General features: G+C 36.8%; 1 protein-coding gene across 2 annotated transcripts in view; it reads left to right on the top strand.

The window, feature by feature from the left end:
• The window catches only part of LOC145670495 (hsc70-interacting protein-like), a 78,130-nt gene that overhangs the window by 41,509 nt on the left and 19,640 nt on the right, over positions 1-16,981 (top strand). For both annotated transcript variants that reach the window (XM_081739223.1, XM_081739222.1), the window contains exons 4-5: positions 3,946-4,087; positions 10,979-11,081. In XM_081739223.1, the coding sequence (XP_081595349.1) occupies positions 3,946-4,087; positions 10,979-11,081 (245 nt within the window). The remainder of the gene's footprint in view (positions 1-3,945; positions 4,088-10,978; positions 11,082-16,981) is intronic.

The following is a 16,981-nucleotide window of genomic DNA, read 5'->3' on the forward strand; positions in this document are numbered from 1 at the left end:
TATATGTGTTCTCAGATAACTTTGGAACGCCTGACGAAACGAAACTCGGTACATATATGAGTTACAACCTAGAAGAAAAATACTGTGGGAATAAGACACCCGTACCATATGTAGGGTTGGTGCTGGAAAGGGGAATGATGTAAATATAATCGTAAACGACCGATATTAGTGTCGATTCTGTATAGTTTTCGAGGTATCTGTGATGAATATTGACACCCTCGGTAACATTTTAATTCCAAGTTCGGCATATGGAGTTAGAAAGGGTGAAAAGTAAAATGTCTGAAATGATTGACATTAATGTGGAATAAAAAGAAAAACAAAATCGCTATGCTGATTAGTGATGTCTCCAGAAATTTAACTGATTGGTGACATTCCAATGAACTTTAAGTCCAATAGTCGAATCGAACGATAAGTATACAGATGTTCTAAAATTTACGGAAATTTTGTTTTTGTGGGGGAAGGAAAGGAGTCTGTTTCTGTAATTACTTTGGCCACTTTCTAATCGATGTGGTCTGTTGTTTGTGATCACATTGCAGAAAATTCCTGAACAACTGTTTCCAATTATACATTAATGAAGGAGGTTTTTAAGTCCTAGATCCTCTATAGGTGCGAATTCAGTAACATACCAAGAGTGAGAAAATGTATGACTGGACCGAAACCTTAACTTGGGATCTTTGGCATACTGAACCGATGCATTAACACTACGCTACCCAGCTTATACCACTGCCTAGCTGCTGTGCTAGGACAGTCCAGTGTCCATCTATTGAGAATACCTTTGACGGTTGTGATATGAATTATATGGACAACGTTTGTTGTCAATATATGGAGACTGGATTGTCCAATCACAGCAGTTAGTTTGGCTGTGGTACAAGCACGTCGTTGTGTAGAGAGCACCGACTTCAGGACTGAGAGAGTGTCTGGCTGTTCTGGAAAGCAGACTGAGTAACGTAGTGGTTAACATATCGGCACAGTGTTCGAAATATCTCAGGTTCGGGTCCGGGTCTAGTCATTTTCTCTTTCACTCTTTATGTGTTTGCAATTAATTTTGAAATGCAGTACATACCTCCATTTTTTTAAAATTACTTTTCTTTGATTAAAGGGCGCAACCTAAGGGAATAGATTATTCTGAAAGAGAAATTTATCTCAAATATAGAGTATATTATGGAGTTTTATTACTGCAATTACATTGAAATTAGTATCCAATGGGGAGAAGGGAGATATTTTCTGTTGGGTATTGAATAGTGAGAAGTATCAGAATTGGCAACAAATGACTAGTGTTTTAATGCCATGTATGTCAAGTAGTCGAAGAGAATGAAAGGTATTTATCTGTGATTATTGTGAATTGTATAATGACAGTGGTCAGTTAGATTCATGTTCAGATCGATTGTGTTTTTAAGATAAGAGTATGGCATTATTTGTCAGTGTATTCAGATATGTGCAAGTAATTAATTGAATAAATAAGATAAGCGATTTATAAGAGTTCATGATAATTACATGTAGTAATATAGTACTTCGATTAGTACCTGAGCAGTGCAACTAGCTGCGCCCAATCCTTTATTAGTCCTGTTTTTACCTTAATCATTTTCCATAGTCTATTATCCGGGTGCGAAGAACGGACTTTTCAGGTGGCTTAAATGTATGTGAGGCGGAAAAAGAAACATATCTTTCATCCTGAAAACAACAGTGATTCCTTTGTCAACGTATCTTTTTTACGCTACGCTGCCAGATGGACAGCAGCTTTCAACATGTTTTAGTTGGTAGTTTAACGGAAGAAGATACGAGAATCAAATGAAAACCTTAAAAGTGCAATACATTTTAGAATGTAACAATGAAAAGGAAATCTTACTTCTTATTTTTCAACGTAGTCCCCTTGATGTTGAATGCAAGTATTCCACCACTTCGGAAGTGCATAGATACACGTTGGAAGAATTCTTTTGGTTCAGAGTGTAGCCACTCGTACACTGCATTTTTTTTCACCTCTTCATCACTTTGAAATGCTTACCTCCCATCGCTTCTTTGAGTCTTCCAAACACATGAAAGTCACTTGGGGCAAGGTCTGGTGAATAGGGTAAATGAATGAGACACTCAGATTTGATGTCATCGATAGTCTCAACGGTGAAACGGATAGTATGCGGTCGGGCATTGTCATGCAGTAGGACACCTGAGGACAGAAGTCCTCGTCGTTTACAGCTGATTGCAGGGCGAAGTTGATTTTTCAGCAGGCTTGAATACGAGGCATTGGTTACTGTCACTCCTTTTTTCCATATACTGTTCCAAAATTACAGCTTTTGCATCCCAGAAGAGAGTGAGCATGTCCTTTCCTGCTGATGGTTGAGTGCGGATTTTTTTTTTTTTTTTTTTTTTTTTTCGTCTAGTGAAGAACTATGCCGCCATTCCTTGCTCACTTTTTTGGTTTATGGTTGATGTTACTGAACCCTTGTCTGATCTCCTATAACAATCCTGCCCAGAAGTGCATCACCCTCGGCGGTGAAACGACGCTGTTCTTCACAGGAGTCGCAACGATCTTTCACTTCAGCAGTCAACTTACGTGGGACCCATCTTGCAGATATCTTATTGAAATGCATAACATTATGCACAAATATTGAGCTGAACCAGAGCTAATATTCATGATTCTGGCGATTTCTTTCAGCGTAATACGCCTATTTTCCTTTACAAGCTGTTCCGCTAATGCAGTGTTTTCGTCGGTCACTACGCGGTGAGCCTGTACCGGTGGAGGAGCATTTTTAAACTTTCTACACCACTTGTATACTTGCTACAGGGACAAACACGAATCACCATACTTTGTTGCCATTATGCGATGAATTTCAATTGTTTTTACACCTTCACTAATCAAAAACCGGATCACCGAACGCTTTTCTATTCTCTTTCCAGCCTTAGAAAAAAGTAGATGTAAACAAACCCACCTGACTACCAGTGGGTCGATGACCAGTGATTGGTTGTTAGTCTCATTGCACTAGTATCCTACCGCAATATAACCTCTACTGAAACAATAATTTCAAATAAAGATATCTGAATTTATCCTGCATTTTGTGATAATAAACGCAATAAATATGTTTAACAACAGATATAGCTTTATTTCAAACTCAACCGTATTTGGACATACAGTATTTACTGCCCATGCGTATGCTTTCGCGCGCTACCCCACTCATTTAAAATTATTGTAGAATGCAGAGTTTCATGGCGACGACATGTGACAGTAATCCATTTTCGTCTCGTGTTATAAAACGCACACAAAAGAAGGACAACAGGAACAGAGGCAATCTCGTTTATATAAGGATTTAAGAAAATACATATTTGTAACATAGCAGTAGTCAGTGCGTTAATTATTTACCAACCAACTGTAGCCTTAAACTTTAGAAATTATGCGACCACAGTAAGCAGACGATCTTGCTGTTCACGTCTCTCGCTATCGAAGCACGTGTGAGCCGCGGAGTACTACATTTTGCTTTGTTTACGTCTACTTTGTTCTAAGGCTGGAAAGAGAATAATGTGGTGCGTGTGGACAATGGGTAGCCATCTTAATACTGACGCTGCCACGTTCGTCGTTCTTCCAGCAACACTTTACCACTTGTTGGTCATTAAGTGTAACTCAAGGCATATTACTGCCACGTATCGAAACAGTCGTCCAGCTTTACGGCATTTGATTCCATTTTTAGGGTTTTCATTTGATCCTCTGACGTAAGTTGATGAAGATGCCAGCGATGTCTTGAAACAGTTTATTTTTATATTTATTTTTGGAAGCCATAATGTGAAACATTTTCTCTCTGTGCATCCTATAGCTTCCATTAACTTCTATACGTATATGACACACTCTAAATTCGTGTGAAAAACTTGTAAGAATATATTTATTGAATTGTTAATATTTATGAATATATTTGTTAAGTAAAGTTATATTTATAGTATTTATATTTCTTATTCACTCAGGTGCATCACTGCTTTATGCGAAAAGAGGCCAGTGTTATTTGAAGCTAAATAGACCGAACGCCTGTATCCACGACTGTTCCAAAGCCTTAGAAATAAATCCTGACAGTGCCGCTGCGTACAAATTTAGAGGAAGAGCACATAGGTAGTGTATTATTTTATTGCGATAGAAAGAAGCGTTTAGAATTATTATGAATGGATGTTTCAAACACAAACAGAAGTACAGAAATCTTTGGAAATACTGTAATGTAGCAGATTTCTACTCCAAAATTTTCTGCAAATGAACATAGTTTTGGCGAAAAAAAAAAAAAAAAAAAACTACTGCGCTAAAGGAGAGACTTATCCTGGCGTACTGCATGTTGGTAGATGCTTTAGTAATTGAACTGCCAGAAATGTAACAACTTTTGAGTTCTAATGTTCTTAAATCTCTTCCAATCACCTACAGTGACTCACATTAATATTCAGACAGTAAGAAAGATTATGAAATAAAAGCCGTGTGGGAAAAAAAAAAATCATATACTTGCCGAAAGAAATGAAGTACAAATACAGTGTCTTGAACGAAAGAAACATAAAGAACGTACAGATGCTGATGGCACTGTGTATTTGCAACGTCACTTTAATATTCACAGACCTACTACATAGATGTTTTGTATCTGTTTTTTCTTGCTTGTAAACGCTTAACTAGTACTTAGTGCAAAACCCACGACGTTTCATGACCTCCTGTAAACGGTTAGGCATGTTTATAACAAGTTTGTTGGCAGAATGGGGCGAAATGTCATCCCATGCCGGGCGGAGAGCACTTTCTTTTCACATTATCTCGCGACGTTACTTGCACCCTTTCGATCTTACGCTGTAGCTTATCCCAGATATTCTCTATAGGATTAAGGTCGGGTCTCTGCGGTGGTGTTTGAAGCACTTTCGGACAATTATAGAGCAACCATCCCCGCATCAACATGCACTTCATGCTTCGGGTCATTGTCCTGGTCAAATTTAAAAGTCACCCTAATTCCTAACTTTTCAGGACTTCAGTAGAGATTTTTCTGGAGAATATCCAAATAAACCTCGTTTGTCATAATCCCTTCAATAAACACCAATTCTCCATTACCGAAGCAGACTTATACCCCTATACCATCATACTTCCTCCTCCATGCTTTACGATAGGTTGAAGATTAGCAGGATCTAACTTTGTATTTGGCTTCTGCCACCCATTACCTTGTCATCGGACTCATGCATATTGAATTTTCATTCGTTCGTGAATAACACGTCATTGTACCAAGTTTCAGGCTTTTCAATATGAGCTTTAGCGAACTTAACTCTTTTACCTTTGGTAATTTTACTAATAAAAGGTTTTTCCTAGCTTTTCTCCCATTAAACCCTTCACTTCGCAACACTCGCTGCACAGTTTCATGATGCACCATTTTCCCTGTGTCTTCATACAGCTGTACTGTTAATTTCGGCGCACTTATTCTGGGATTTTCCTTCACTTTACGAATTAATTTGCTTTTCTTTCGATCATTCTGTTTCACAGATTGATCATTTGAGGCACTGATTCAATTCGATCCTCTTTATTAAATCTGTGTGCAATGTCTTAAACCGTGCTTTTGCAAATAGTGAGTAGATCTGCAATTTCTCTGTAAGATAGACCTTGCGCATGGTCAAAAATTACTAACTACCGTTGCTCAAACGTTGGTTGTGTTTGCCCCCTTTCGCCCCATTTTCCTTTCATGCTTTGTCTCGGTCACACTAGCAACTTGTAAATTAAGCAGCTACACACGTCCTGTTTTGGGACAACTTAAACTGCAACTAGAACTCTTTCGCTGTCGTCACTTGCTGATGGTAATCAAACGTCAAAACAACTGTCTAAATATTAAAGTGACGACCAGAATACGGTATATTTTTATTTGCGTACTCATAAAGCGAACTTAGTTTGCATAAAACTGATAGCATTTTTCTCGACTAAACCATTGCCTATTTGCTTGTTTTCCATTGGTTTCCCATTTTTTTAATTTTTTTATTTATTTTTTTATTTTTTCATGTACAGCAAGCAAATTATGTGTATATCTATGATGTCCGAATACTAACACAGGAAGGACCAGGCAATCTCCCTACCTATAAGGACCGATGGATCATTTTGACCCAAACGAATGTTTTAAAGAAAATTAATTGCTAGTCATTTACTCAAATTCTCTGAACTGAATTATGGGGAATTGGGGAATTTCTTTCTCTCTCTCTGCTCTCTACATATATATACAGGGTGGTAGGTAACTCCACCGAAAAACTTTGGGAGGTGATTCCTTATATGAAATGGAAGAAAAAAGTTCTAATAAACGTGAGTCGATAAAGTCTCCTTTCAGAGTTATAAAACGCCGAATATTCGAAAAATCAAGTTTCAAAACGGCCTGACTTAGAAACTATAGGGTCTATCCCAAGCGGTTTAAGGAATTACACAGGAACTATTATGCGTTCTGTCTAAATATTCATGTTTCAGAATTCACTGGTACCAGTGAAACCAACGCACCATTAGTACTTAAGGGAGTATCCCTACACTTCAACTTTCTTTTTACAGTTCGTTTCGCGGATAACGGAGAATGATAAAACATGGATATTTAGATATAGCGCATACTAGTTCCTGTGTAATTCCTTAAACCGCTTGGGATAGGTCCTATAGCTTCTAAATCAGGGTGTTTTGAAACGTGATTTTTCGAATTTTCGGCATTTCATGACTCTAAAAGGAAACGTTTCTCGATCCATGTTTATTAGAACTTTTTTCTTCCATTTCATATAAGGAATCACCTCCCAAAGTTTTTTGGTGGAGTTACCTACCACCCTGTATATCTATATCTATCTATCTATCTATATCTATATCTATATCTATATCTATCTATATATATATATATATATATATATATTTATTTACGAAAGTTTTATAAGCTATACATGTTTAGTTCCCATAAAATCAGGAAGTATATATATGGGCAGTATAAATATGTTACTTAATATATTAAATTAGGCCTACTACATGATAGTAACAATATTGTATATACTACAGCATTACGTATTTTAAATGTGAGAAACCAAATTTATATATTTATTTATAAAGTTACTGGTATAAAATAAGTTTCTTCAACGTGCCTACAGATTTTTATACTGAGTGATTCTCAACACACTTTGAGCACCAAATTTTTGACACAGCAGTGCACTTTCCACATACACATTTTTAACACCCCATGCACACGTGACGGGTTTTGTTCCCTGAATAGTTACCAACTTCACATTTTACTCGGCTTTTCATGATTTTTGGGTTCTTCTCTTCATTTGGCATACAGTCTGGTGTTAGATTTGAAAGTGAACGGTTTATCGTTTCCATGTATGAAGTTGGAAGTTCCAGGGGAAGCTCCAAGATGAAACGTTTTCGACTGATCCTGCTTCCTGTCCTTAACTTATACAGATTCGTGCATTCATTGCTGCCAAATCGACAACGTTATACCACACATGTACCTGCCATCTCCGACTACCAGATCTTACTTTGTACATTCTAGCCATTTGGTCGACTCCATACTTTGTTGAGATATAGAAACTAACAGTCTCAGGAGTTTTCTTTTTGTTGCTTGCAATTTCAGCAGACGGGTGCATGATACTAAGAATTATAACTTTTTTTTTTTTTTCTTTCTTGGCTTGCATTGATAGACAGTAAGCGTTGAATCAGAAGCAACATTTTTGAATACAACTGTACTTTTATGTTTCTGATCTTTTTTTCACTGATGCAGGCACTTCCCGTCTTGCACGATTTACGGTGCAAATTAAACTGATTGATTTTGATTTCAGTTTATGTGCAAGTTTTGACGTAGTAAAAAAAAGTTATCCGTTGTAACGTTGAGACATTTTCCAGTGAATGGGGCCAACAAACGAAAAACCTACATCCTCAACAACTGATTCATCAGTAGATTGTGTATTATTTTCACCTGTATACGGAAAACCATTGCATACGTATTTCATATCCACATCTACTGCAAACCAAAATTTTATGTCGAATTTGTCAGGCTTACTAGCAATACACTGTAGAAATGGACCCCACATTTTGGTGGGAAAAGTTGTTCATCTACAGTAAGATTCGAACCTGGTTCATAACAAATAATGCAGTTTTGCATGAATGGTTTCCAGATTTCAGACGCAAGGACAAACTTACCGGTAGTCAAACGTTGTTTGCGGGTGGCTTTGATATCAAACCTAAGATAACTCATTATTTCCGTGAACCTATTTCTTGCCATTGTTTCAGTGAAGAAGGGTGGGCCCCATATTTTGTTCCACAGGCTTTCTCTTGAATCCACGAGCATAAAGTATAGTACGGAAAGCATTTGTTTCTTCCATTGTGATTGACCACGTTGTCTCCAGGCTTCAAGCGAGCCTCTTCTTTTGTACATCTTTTTATGTGCTTCGGAATGTTTTGACTTATCAACAGACGCCAAGCACTGCAAATACTATTTTCGGATGTACTTCGATTAGCAAAAGGTGTTGGTCCACTCTTTTCACGGATAATATTTTGATTTGCACGTCGATCTGCTGTAACCGTGCCATGAGGGATGATTTCCCGAAGTGTTCCATCAGGAGCGCGCTTTTCATAGTCTATAGGAAACGTAGCTGATTGAAGCTGTCATATTTGAACATTCTTATGTAAATTGCCTCTAATAGGTACTGCATGAGAGGATCCTGGAACGCAACTTTGAACTGTATCTGTGATGGAAAATGTTGGTCAAGCTTTCGAAACACATTTATTTGATTCAGATTCTTCATCTTCCTCTGTACTTGATTCCATGTTCCTTTTCTTATTCCTCTTTTGAGGTGGTATGTGGTCTTCGCCTTCATCTTCTAAAACGTCCTCACTGTTACTAATGGTACTAGATTCTTCACTAGGGAGCGAATAGTAGTATTGTAGTGCATCTTCAACACTATTGAACTTTCTCTTATTCATGATCAGATATTCAGAGTTCCGAAATTGCTTTGAACACAAAAATACACGCACATGAAATGAAATAATACGATTAATGTAAGCTAAAACAGAAAAAATAAACAAAAACAGAATGATTTCGTGACGGTACAGTGCTACTATACAGAATCGGTTCAGAATAAAGAAAATTTGTAAATCTTTGTTATTCACATCGACTGTCTTTATAAAGAAATATTAATGGCGGATACATTGTTTCTCTTTGTAACGCTCAAGCCGACAATATTTCTGTAAGAATTACTGGTATTAATGACATCGTTCCTTTTGTGTGGTTTAGTTGCTGTATTTATCGCTGAGAAAGGGCCAGCTTACTGCCCAAATAAACATTTCAATAACGCATGGTCTAAATGCAAAAATATTGTTAATGAATAAAATGTTGTAGTTACTTGAATCAAATTGACCCAGCGGTCCTTTAAGGAAAAATTATTAATATCGCAAAGATGGTAGTTATTTAAATATTTAAGATTTTGTTTGCAAACTACCAAAAATGGTGAAAAATCATGAAAAATCGTGAACATCTTTCTATAGTTAAAGCTGTAGCATAGAAACAAAAACCTATATTAGATGAAAATTTCCCTTTGGTCCTTCTAGTGTTAATGTAAGTCGCTGTATATGCTAAGGTAGAACCAGCCCATCAACGATGACTATCAGTTTTTATTTTTTTATTCATTATATAGGGTGTCTGGACTGTTCCAGTTTATATGTATTAATATTGTATGTATTTATTCAATGTACAGGGTGTCCGAGAAGTCCCCGTACCCCTATGTTTGAATATCCTAGAGAACAATATCAGTGTAAGTTCAGTTATGATATTGGTAACACTGCTTCCATGGTCACATACAGCACTGTCTGACAGTCCTGCATTCAAAGGTCATGTGCAGCATTTCAATTGTGAAGTGAGTGATGAAGTTAGACAGTTGAGCATCACACGGAGGGCAAATAATGGCACAGATAATGACTACATTTAGAAATCTCTTTGGCAACGACCCACCTCGTTAAACAACCTACTTGATAGGGAAAAACATACATCTACTGTCTGGTACTGAAACCTAGGGATACGGTGACTTCTCGGACACTCTGTGTAATTATTTAAATACTTTCGTACAAATATATCCTTTAATTTGTGATGAATGAACAAATCCTATTTTTAATTTTAATCCTGTTTTTATTCTTTTTTGCGGGGTTGCTTTTATACATAAAATATTGAAATTTTGCACACACTGTCAGTGCACTCCCGTAGTATTTTTCAGATTCCTGCGATGAAACAGGTGGATCCAGAGGGGCAAAAAGCTTCAAGAAAAGGATATATATATTTTTTTACAAAAAATCTTTTTCTCGCGATTTTCCCGCCTCAGATGCGTGATAGGGACATGCGAATGGTACCGCTTGAAAGGCTGTTCTATTCTTAAGAGAACTAGGTACAAAATATGACCCTAGGATAAATAGGGATATCTCAGGAAATTTTTATATTACATCCGGGTCATTGGGGTCATCTAAAGTATTATGGGGATCTTAGCTCATCGGTAAATATTTTTCCCGCCCTTACTATTGCATAGAAGCTTGAAATTTAGTACACTCCTTAGTATTTTTCAGTTGATTTTGAGATCTGTGTGTTAACATAGTAGGGCTCCAAAGGGTATCAAAATAATAATAATAATAATAATAATAATAATAATAATAATAATAATAATAATAATAATAATAATAATATTTTTCTCAAATTTTCCCGCCTCAGGGACATGATAGGGAAATATGAATGATACCGTTTGAAAGATTGTTCTATTCTAAAGAGAATGAGGTACGAACCATGATCCTTGGGTAAATTGGGATGATGCTATAGCTGCTATTCTGAAAGTCTGTAATTTACGTTTAAAAAAAGCCAGAATTTAAATGGGTTAAAACTGGAATGTCATGGAAAAGAACGTGACGAATTTCATTTACATCTTATACTTATGTAAAGATTGCTAACATAAAATTGTTATATTTAGGTAACAGTTTTTGTCACACTAAGAGAATTTATGTTGTTGATTGTAGGTTATTAGGCCATTGGGAAGAATCGGCTCAGGATCTAAGGAACGCGTGCAAAATAGATTTTGATGAGCAAGCGGATGAGTGGCTCAGGGAAGTTACACCTAATGTAAGTAGATTTGTTTACTGTAAAATAAGACTGTTCCATAGTAAAAAGATTCAATAGATATAAACAAATATAAATACAGCTATCATTTTCAAGGGTGAAAAAGCAGCAAATGAGTAGTGTCGTTACCTTATATCCTGTGATATGATATAACCATAAATGTACTGGTGCTTCTAGAAGTAATAAAACTATTCATTATGGTTTTAATTTTGGTGGTGGGATCAGTGTCATACTTTTCTAGGTGACCCAAATATTAATACTGTCCCTGGGAAAAGTTCCAAGTTATGACGCAGCGAGTTTTTTTTTTTTTTTTTTTTTAGGCGAAATAAAATTCAAAGAGGTGAAATAAAGTTAATAAAATGGAAAAGTAAAAATATGCAGGTTGTGACATTAAATTTTCCAATTGCTAAGTTTTTCTAATTGCTAATCTCTTCATGCAATTTTATTTTACCTCGCTCAGCACACTTCCCTGTTCCTTCATCTTGAAAATGATAGCAGTATTTAACTCTTTTAAATCATAGTGCCTATTTTTGGGCACTAGGGTAGTGTCTTCATTATTCGATTAAAAAGATACTTTAAAACTTCGTTTTTTTTTTTTTTTTTTTTCATTCTTTCTTTCTTCAAGACTGGAGGCATTGTAGAACACTTACGTATGGTTTCATGCCTTTCTGCGTCGAGACATCGGGGGTAATGACGTCATAACTTTAAAAAATATTTTTTGTTAGGCCTGTTTTTATTATTTTTTGGTGGGTTTACTTTTGCACCTAAAGGATTCAAAGTTTGCACGTACATGCAGTGCACCGATTGTATTTTTCAGATTTGTTTCAGATCTCTGCCTTAACAAAAGAGGGGCCAGATGGGAACAAAGTAAAAGAAGAGATATTTTTAACAAAAAATCCCTTTTATCGCGATTTTCCTGCCTCGGATACGTGATGGAGTCATGTGAATGGTACCGTTTGAAAGGCTGTTCTATTTTGAAGGGATTGAAGTATGAGTCATGATCCTAGGATATGATTTGTATATTATATCCAGGTCTTTTGGGCTCATGTGGGGCATTGTGTGGGTGTTCTTAGCTCATTGGTAAACATTGTTTCCCTACGGTACTATGCAAGGTAGAAGCTTGAAACTTTTACACCCATTTAGAGGAACCCTTATTATTTTTCAGTTGATTTTCAGATCTGTTCGTTAACGTAGGGAGACGGGCTAAAAATAAAAAAAAAAAAAAAAAAAATTAAAAAAAAAATCCGATTTCTCTTAAAATTTTCTGCTTCAGCGACATGTTACGAACATATGAGTAGCACCATTTGAAAGCCTGTTGTATTCTGAAGAGAATGAGGTGCGAACCATCACTAGCAGACTTTTTTCCTGTTGCTTAAAATCATTTAGTGTCTTCACCAAGAAATGTTTTTAATAACCTTGAACATGTTTTCGTTATTTTCCCATCTTATTTAGTCTTTCAGCAAAAGAAAAATTAGGACACGTAACAAACCATGGTTCGATCAGGAATGCGTTCAACTAGTGGAGAAGAGAAAATAGGCAAAATTACGTTGCCTCCAAAATCCGAATGAAATAAGTACACAAAATTTCGTAGACAGACGGGAAACTCCCAACTTTTAGAACAAAGAAACACGATTTTTGGAAAGCTAAAAGTAAGGAACTTGAAGATAATGGTAAAAATAAGAACATTCGAGGCATGTACAAGGAGAGGATGAATTTAAGAAAGGTGTCATTTAGGATTGGCAAGTACAAAGGTCACCACAAAGTTCATGGCAACTTTTTTTCTTCTTGTTTTTCACGAAGGTTAATATGGAAGGCGTCGAATAACCTAGCCTCACTAAGAGGGAATCTTCTGATTTGAGGCTTACTGCTGTAGCAGTGAATGCCCTCTTGTGTTCAAAAGTGTCGCGAATATGGTGGACGCTCGAGTACTTCCCATTTTCATCGCACGAGAAAATTCTGCACACACGCAGCTGTTTAAACTGTCAGTTTGTCGTAAAAAAATGAGTGTATCGTGTAAACGTTCAGCACATTTCTTCCGAATAGCCCTACGTACAGACGCATTCAAATTATTAAACTCACGCTCGAAAAATGCAGAGTTGATGTTGCAGTCCTAATTTCGGAGTTCTAGAACATGTAATTTAATGGTTAAACAACCAATATAGGATCCTTCGTTTGTTTACTGTACACTTGGAGTGGTGCTATCATTGTTGAACATCAGATGACATTAGTAGGGGGGGGGGGTTCTGAAAGTGGTTGTTTCAGTCGTAGACAGCTATTAGGGTTAGGTTAGGTTAAAAAGATTGGCTCTGGCAAACACAAACACAATTTCTAGAAACTTAAGCATTAAAATGGCTGAGTATGGTGCTAACATTTCGCCTAAAAATGTTCGAAGGATTCTTTGTGCTGAGGGAATAAAAGCACGCAGACCAAGAAAGAAAGCAAAAATTACTGCAATCATGGTAAAGAAGCGCCTCGAATTGGCACGAGGACTAGAACATTGGACTGCTGATGATTGGAGAATAGTGTGTTGGAGTGATGGGAATCGTGTGTCTTCGTGTCTGATGAGTGTTCGCAATATGTACGACGTCGACCTGGGGAGGAATTCAAGTTGGAGTGTCTCCAACGAACCGTAAAACATCCTATTTCAGTCATGGTCCGGGATGTGGTGTCTGTCTTCGGGCCTGGGAGACTGTATATTGTAGAGGGAACAATGAAGCACGACCCATACCTACAAGTTCTTCAAGAAGAACTGCTTCCCCAGACTGAAGTCTAGTTTGATGATGCACACTTCATCTTTATGCATGATGGAGCCGCATGCCACCGGACCAAAGCTGTAACAAAATTCTTGGAGGACAAAGAAATTAGTGTTCTTCCATGGCCAGGGAATAGTCCTGATATGAATCCGATTGAAAACGTTTGGAGCTTCATGAAGAAAAGCTAAGGAAGAAGCACATTACAACCAAACATTAATTGATCGAAGAGATCAACAATTTGTGGTATCACGATGCTGAATTAAATGGAAAATGTGCTAAACTCGTACATAGCATGCCACAAAGGATAAAAGATTAATAAAGAATAAGGAATTTCATACGAAATATTAATCTTTGTGTGAGAGATCATTTTCTTGTAAGTATTCCATTTCATTTTTTTTTGTTTCTACTTTGGATAAACACTGTATAGTGATTATACGAGGTGTGATTGGAAAGTTTTAAGACTGAGTTTGTAATTTAAAAATGGCAGTACTTACAGGCTATTGTGATGGATCTCCTTCAAAGTAGTTACCTGGATTCCAACGATATTTCCACTTCTGGAAGCACTCCTGAAAATTATTTTCCGTAATGGTGTGAAGCACTCTCTCTCTCTCTCCGTATTTGCTTGAATGTCCTCAATTGAGTCAACTCTTCCCTTTCAATGACAATTTTAATTTAGGAAAGAGGTAGAAGTCGGTCGGGGCCAAATCTTGGGAATACGAGGGTTGCGGAAGCACAGGAATGTTTAATTTGGCCAAAAATTCCTGGATCGAGAACGCACAATGCACTGGTGCATTGTCATGGTGGAGAATCCAATTCTTTTCTTTCCAGAGGGCAGGCCTTTTCCGCCGCACATTTTCGCGCAGACGCTGAATGACACTTTTGTAGTATTCCTGGTTGACTGACTGCCCCCTAGGGGCAAATTCATGATGTACAATACCCTTACAATCGAAAAAAAAAAAAAAAAAGAAAGAAAGAAAAAAGCATGTCTTTACATGTGGCGGTCTTTACATTCAACCGACTTTCTCGCGCTCTCTCTGATCTTGGTGAATCTGGGCTCTTCCACTGAGAAGATTGGGCCTTTGTTTTTGGGTCATACTCATAAACTCATGATTCATCACCTGTTATTACCGTATTCAAGAAATTTGAGTCAATTTCGGCTCGATTAAACAGTTCTTGGGACACTTCAAGTCTGTGTAGTTTCTACTCGTGTCACAACACTTCTGGATTGAATTTCGCGGACACTCGACGCATGTTCAAATCATCAGTTAAAATTTACTGAATCGAATAGAAACTTAAATTCAGGTCTTTAGCGATCTTCCTAATTGTAAGTCTACGGTTCGAGCGCACTAAATCGCTAACTTTCGCAATGTTTTCGTTAGTTTTTGATGTTGAAGGCCGGCCAGATCGGGGGTCATCCTCTATTGACCCGCGGCCATCTTTGAATCTATGAAACCAGATAAACACGTTTGACTGGCTAAGACATTTGTCTCCAAAAGCTGTTTTTAAGAGTTCGTAAGAGTCTGAAGCAGATTTTCCAGTTTTAAAAGAAAATTCACACAAACGCGTTGTTCCAATTTTTCATCCATTTTGCACACTTAAAAATCCGCCAAGACACACACGCACTCAACTGGTTGTTACGCCGTACTGAATAAAGATATCTCGGTGTATGTTTCAACATGTCTCAAAGACACACCAGATCACCGCTTCCATGCTAACGGGCGATTATATCTACTCCTCCTGAGCAGTGTTGCCAACTGTCTTAAAACTTTCCAATCACACCACGTATTTGAATGTCATGTACGCATTTGTTTTATTGGTATTCAAAAACATGTGCCACACCCACTATAAATTAGGACAGAGTTACAAAGCAGTAATTTGGGCTAAGTTCGAACGTGTTTTCTTACGTAATATTGTAAGAACAGTAAAATATTCAGAAACTGAATGTTGAGTAATAATTTGAACACGTCTGTAGGTGTCATAGCAGAAAAATGAAGGAATAATACAGTGCCGAAATGGCCATGTGGGACGAAATGGCACAAAATCACCCTTTATACCATACTCTCTGATGACCATTAACTTGACAGGGAAGGGATTGCGATGAAATTTCTGCCTGCATGGCGAACCTGGATGACGCCATTCCGCCGCTGGCAGAAAATAGAAAACACCTACCAAATTTCATGCAACTAAAAAGAGGACACTCCGTTTTAAGTATTGGCATTTGAAACATAATGATTCAAGAAAGGAATCAATGTCATTAGATACAAACATTTTATTTCATCGTAAGCATCTCAATGCAGACACTGCGGAACTGGAACAAAATAATTAAAGTCGTACGACATTGTCAACAGTACCAACATGAAAAGAACAAAACTACTAGTCATTTAAGTACACGTGGCTGCTTTTGTTCGGCAGTTGCAGAAACTCATTTACGAGGTCGGTTGTAATAAATAACCATGTTCTGATTAATTTCCTTTTAAAACTTCAGGGTGTTTCAAAATGAATATCGGGGTTTAAAAATTTTTGTAGAATTTATTATATTATAAGTAATAACGTCAAATGTAAGAACAACTCAATGTTTTGATCTGTCTGCTGTTAGAAAACGCTGCTAGCCTAACCTAACATAACCTAACCAAAGATTTATTTATTTAATTATTTATTTATTGTCAACACAACAGGCTATAGCCCAATTACAGTGTTGTAAATTACGCAATTACATGTTCATAACTCTTGATAACATAACTTGAGTTCACAACTCTTGATAACTCATGATAATGGCATTTCTAAATGTCTTAGGCGACATATCACATATATCAAATTCATTGTTATTTGAACACATTCTATTATACAAAGTTGTTGTCCTCCAGATTGGTGATTTCATCATTATATTAGTTCTTGATTTTTTTGCATTAATAAAGACCAGTGTTCCTACGTACTTTTAATGTGGGGACATGAAAATTCAATAAAGAAACTAAATCAGGACAATCCAAAATATTTTGCGTTACTTTTTGAATGAATAGTAAATCAATCATATGTCGCCTTTGTTCTATTGTAGGAAGATTAAAGTTAGCAAGTATGGTTTTACAGCTGTCATAAGTAGGATAAATGTGAGTTTCTTTATATGTTAGAAATTTTAAAAAAAAATTGTCTGTA

Source organism: Thermobia domestica, chromosome 14 (assembly GCF_964235325.1).
Source record: "Thermobia domestica chromosome 14, izTheDome1.hap1.1, whole genome shotgun sequence".
Classification (NCBI taxonomy): Eukaryota; Metazoa; Arthropoda; class Insecta; order Zygentoma; family Lepismatidae; genus Thermobia; species Thermobia domestica.